This window comes from Gavialis gangeticus, unplaced genomic scaffold (assembly GCF_001723915.1).
Source record: "Gavialis gangeticus isolate Ggan-Ray unplaced genomic scaffold, GavGan_comp1, whole genome shotgun sequence".
NCBI classification, from domain to species: Eukaryota; Metazoa; Chordata; order Crocodylia; family Gavialidae; genus Gavialis; species Gavialis gangeticus.
This window is the reverse complement of record NW_017729019.1, coordinates 7,867,294-7,872,023: the sequence shown is the minus strand read 5'-3', so window position 1 is coordinate 7,872,023 and position 4,730 is coordinate 7,867,294. Positions and strand designations below refer to the sequence as shown.

At 56.4% G+C, this 4,730-nt stretch overlaps 1 protein-coding gene across 2 annotated transcripts in view; it reads left to right on the top strand.

The window, feature by feature from the left end:
• The window catches only part of KLHDC8A (kelch domain containing 8A), a 108,133-nt gene that overhangs the window by 25,996 nt on the left and 77,407 nt on the right, over positions 1 to 4,730 (top strand). For both annotated transcript variants that reach the window (XM_019513976.1, XM_019513977.1), the window contains 2 exons: positions 3,169 to 3,233; positions 3,438 to 3,872. In XM_019513976.1, the coding sequence (XP_019369521.1) occupies positions 3,494 to 3,872 (379 nt within the window). In that variant the 5' untranslated portion in view covers positions 3,169 to 3,233; positions 3,438 to 3,493. The remainder of the gene's footprint in view (positions 1 to 3,168; positions 3,234 to 3,437; positions 3,873 to 4,730) is intronic.

Sequence of the window (4,730 nt, the reverse complement as noted above, 5' to 3'; positions counted from 1 at the left end):
CTGAATTCAGACGGAGCTTGAACATCAGCTGTGTAGATGATTAATGCCCCAGCCTCTCTGGACACCTGGGGTCTGTTTGACTGGGGTCACAGCTGGAATGAAGTTGGCAGGTCTCTGCAAAGTTGCCCTCACAAAGGGCCTGATCCCAAGTTTAGTGGTGTCAGTGGACAGGCTTTCATCTTCAGCACACTTAAGGTCAGGCCTGTGCCCCTCGTGATCTAGAATCAGAGGCGATGCAGGTTGGAAGGGCTCTCAGGAGGTTACATCTAGTCCGACCCCCTGCTCCAAGCAGGACTAGCCCCAGCTACATCATCCCAGCCGAAGCTTTGTCTACCTGGGTCTTAAAAACCCCAAGGATGGGAGTCCACCACCTCTCTGGGTGACCTGTTCCAGTGCTTCACCACCCTCCTAGTAAGAAAGATTTTCCTAATACCCAACCTAAACTTTCCTTGTCGAAACTTGAGACCATTGCTCCTTGTTCTGTCGTCTGCCACTAGCTCCATTCTCTAGGTAAAGATTAGAGAAGACATTGGCTGAACTCCCCGGGAATCCTGTGGTAGGGCCAGGTTGCGTTGGTTGAGTTAAACTTGAGTTGTGTTGGGCTGCCCGGGCAGCACTAGCCCAAAGGAACAAAGAAACAAGGGTGTTTCAGGTCCCTGCTGCACAGGTCACCTGGAAGAGCTCGGACCCTGCCTGGAAGTGGAGAGCTTCCTGGTGGGCAGAGCAACCTGGAGGCTCAGGACTGATGGGGCAGGATGCCCAGCTCAGGAGCCTGCCATGCGAGAAGGAAGCTTGCATGGGAAGTGTCTGCCCTGGGCCACATTCTCACTTCCACCCCTCCTGAGTGTCAGTAACCAGGCAGCTGGGCCCGGGACAGCTCCTCCGTGCCATAAGTCCTTGCACTTGGGGCTTTCAGTGGATTTTCCTCCTTGGAGCCCTCAATGTTGCTGGACTGTGCTAAGTGGCAGTGACCACCCATCAGACTCTCTGCGGGACAGCACGCCTCTTCCTGGCCAATACATGCATGGTCCAGAGAGTCAGAAGCACAGATGCTTTTGTTCCCACCTAAGTATATAGAAATGTATTTGAGCATAGTCCTGGCACCCGCCCTAAAGAGGAGCAGAGCCATTGCCAGGAAGTTCGCTTTGGACTTTTGCTGTAGGGCATAAATTGAAACAAGTCCCCAGCACTTGTCTCGTGCCTTCCATCAGCAGTTTTTAGTTGGCTTTGTAAAGGTCAGTATCTTTAGTCCTTCTCTATTGATGGGAAGAATAGAGGGATGATGCGATTTGCCCAAGGTCAGGGAGCAGGGCAGTGGCAGAGGCCAGAAAAGAGCCCAGCTCTATTAAGGGGCTCCAGTTAGTAAAGGCTTTTTGGGGCTGTCACCTGCAATGCTCACCTCAAGAGGACATAATCGGCCATCCGGGTCTTCCTCATTGCCCTGGTCCCTCTAGCATTAAGACCTCCTGGCCCTTTTCTCCTCCTGTTGAGGATGTGCTCAGTGTGGTTCACTGAGCACATCGAGATCCCGGCTCAGATCAGAAGCGATGGGTGATTAAAGGGAGTTGTAGGTGGTTGTTGCTAGGCTACAGACTCTCTCAATCTGCTCTCGCAGTGGAAGGGCTCCATGGCGGGGAGATCTGAAGAGGTGCAGCCAGGACCAGCGGCACGCACAAGTGCTTCCTGCACTGTCTGTGCACTGAGACCCACCCGAGATTGTGTGTGGCTTCTAATGTTGGGGTCTGGCTGCTGCTGAGAGGGACTGTGGGATACTAGGAAGTCCTGCGATAGAGCCTAGCCCTGGAGCCTGCGAGCTCTTGATCCATAGCCGTGATTTATAGGACTGCAAATAGCAGTGCGACCTCCACAAGGAGGGTGCTGGTCTCCTGCTCGTGCAGTGCAAGGGTGCCTGGGGGCAAGCTGTTTGCTTCTTCCCCGGTCCTAGTGGCAGAGAGGAAATTCAGTTGGCCCTCCCAGGGACCACCGAGGGTCTCTTGCTTTGCTTGACTTGCCCTTGCCTAGGAAATAGAGGTCCCTGACCCTGTAGCCCTCTCTGTAAGAGACACGGATGCCGTGTTCAGCCTTAAGACAATAGGTGAGGAGAGGTGATGGCAGCACAGAGGAGTTTGATGAGAACATCTCCAGGGCAGTCGGGTTTCCAAGGGTTAGTGAAAGGGGGCTCCGGGGCAGACCAAGCAGAGCTGGGGTCTGGATTCCTGCTTTCACTCTGTCTCCCATCCCGTGTGACCCCAGGCTCCCTATTGCCTCTGTCCTTCCCCTCCTTGGTGAAGACCCTGGGAGACCACGACAGCACTACCAACGCCACCAAAATGTCAAATGGAGCGAGGGCAATGGGGACAAAGGGTTTTGCTGCGCAGGCCAGTAAACATCCGCGCGTGCTTCCTTTGTTAACAAATATCCGCTCATCCCTAACGCCACAAGCCCAAGCTGCAGGGACCAGTTTGGGATGCTGGAGAGAACGATTGTGTGCCGCTGCCAGGTGTGTGCCCACAACCCACGTTGTGTGGCTGTCTGTGTTTGCGGAGGATGGGGGGAGGGAGAAACCCGACTTGACTTTCAGCCCAGCTACAGAGCAGCTCCGGTTATGTAATGAAGGTTGAGCTCTCCATGCAGCGTGCCCCTATTCATGCCTAGGTGTGTGGGTGGGCAGCTGCCTCGCTCAATCCCCTCCTGTGTCTCTCTTTCTCCCTTCATTTATTCATCTCATCTGCATGTTTAACAGCCGCTCGGAGAGAGGGAACAATAATCCCGGGTCTACAATGGGAGCTTGTGCCTCTCACTCTCTCCTAATGGGCTGCTCTTTGGATCCCTTACAGTTCAGCTGTAACACTGCGCGAGGCACAGCCGGAGAGCCGTGGCTGCGGGGCTGGAGGGGTTGCACGCTGGATGCCCCCAGCACGGGGTCCCCGGGCAGGCTTCTCTGCGGGCGCAGGACGTGGTAGACACCGGGCAGGAATGACGAAGGAGAGCAATCGTGTCGGAGAAGAATTCAACAAAGAAAAGTTCCTTCTAAGCCAGGAAACCCCCGAGCCAGGCAGAGAGCCGACAGTTTGCAGCATCTTCTCGTTGAATGTCACTCGGGGGCGGGGACGCACGTTAAACCCTGCTAATGAACTGAATCCAACCTTATTTGCCTTTCCTTTTTAGGACCGGTCTCTGTGTGAGCCTCTGGCGGATGGGGAACTGCAGGATTAATGGAGACGCGCTGAAAGGTACCGGCCTTGCTTCCATGTGTGTGCGTGTGCATGTGTGCGGTAGCTAGATGCCAGGGTTCATGGAGACTGCGTGGACATGGAGGTATTGATCGTGGAGGCTTCGCTGCCTTCCCAGCTGCCCGGATCTCTGGGGCTGTGGGTTTCTTCTCTCTCTGTTGCATTTGCCTGCGTGTGATGCTTTTCTTTCCCTGTGTTTTGCAGCGTAGCTGGCCCCCCTGGCAGGCACGGCACATGCTTGCCTTCGCCCCTGACGGTCCATGATGGAAGTGGCCAGTGTCAAAGACTTCCAGTGGAAAACCCTGGCGCCTCTCCCCAGCCGCAGGGTGTACTGCTCCTTGGTGGAAGTGGGAGGGCAGGTCTTTGCCATCGGGGGCTGCGATGACAACGGCGTCCCCATGGACAGCTTCGAGGTGTACTCCCCAGAAGCCGACCAGTGGAACTCCCTCCCTCCCATGCCCACGGCCCGAGCCGGGGTAGCGGTGGCCACCCTGGGCAAGCGGATCATGGTGATCGGAGGGGTTGGAGTGAATCAGATGCCCCTGAAGATCGTGGAGATGTACAACATTGATGAGGGCAAGTGGAAGAAGAGGAACTCCCTGAGGGAGCCAGCGATGGGCATCTCGGTGACCGCGAAAGGCAAGGAGCATTTGTTTGCTACTGCAGGCCTATGGCTGGCAGGGAGGTCCCGGGCATGGGGAGCGTGGCGGAGAGGAGTGGGCTGGGCAGAAGGGCTCCAGGGGCAAGGGATGGGAAAAGGATCCCCTTTCCCTGGGAACGTGAACTGGGCCTTGTCTGGGGCTAGAGGAGTTGAATCAGTGGGCTGCCTTCCCTTCTGCGACATCCCTTGTGCAGGGAAGAGGGACCATCACCCTCACAGCCCTGACCCTGAAGGAGCTCCCTGACTGAAGCCACTGGGTTTTGGAAAGATAAACCCAGTGGCTCTCCCACGCCCCAGCTCTCTTGGTGGGCAGCAACCTCTGTTGCCCCCGTGATTATTTTTTATTCTGCCAGGCTCAAGCTTCACGCAGGAGTCCAGACTTCCCCAGGGTTTGGGTTCAGGCCCATTTCTACTCCCAGCTTTCTGTGCTTCAGGGAAGGAAGCTAAGAGGGGTTCAGGGGCCAGCTCTGTTTTTGAATACAACAGGGTCAAACTGGAGTGACTTCGCTTGGTTTGCCCAGGGCAGGATTGGCTGCCTGGGTTGTTTCTGGTTACATTTATTTCCAAGGCCCACTAACCGGGTTTGCAGAGGCACTGACTGCTGGAGACTTCACGGACATTCGTGGGAGTGAGGAGCATCTGGCGCCTCTGCAAACCAGGCTGCCAAGATCCCCTCGTTGCCTCTAACCCGGGGCTGGAGCCGCCGGAGCATCCCCAGGGTGGGCACCCCCAGGCCTGCAGCACCCTTGGGGCTGCACCACCTGGGCTGAGCCTGCACTGGCTGGGCTGGCTCCACACCCTGCACTGGCCCTGCAGCCGTGTGTGTGGGGCAGAGG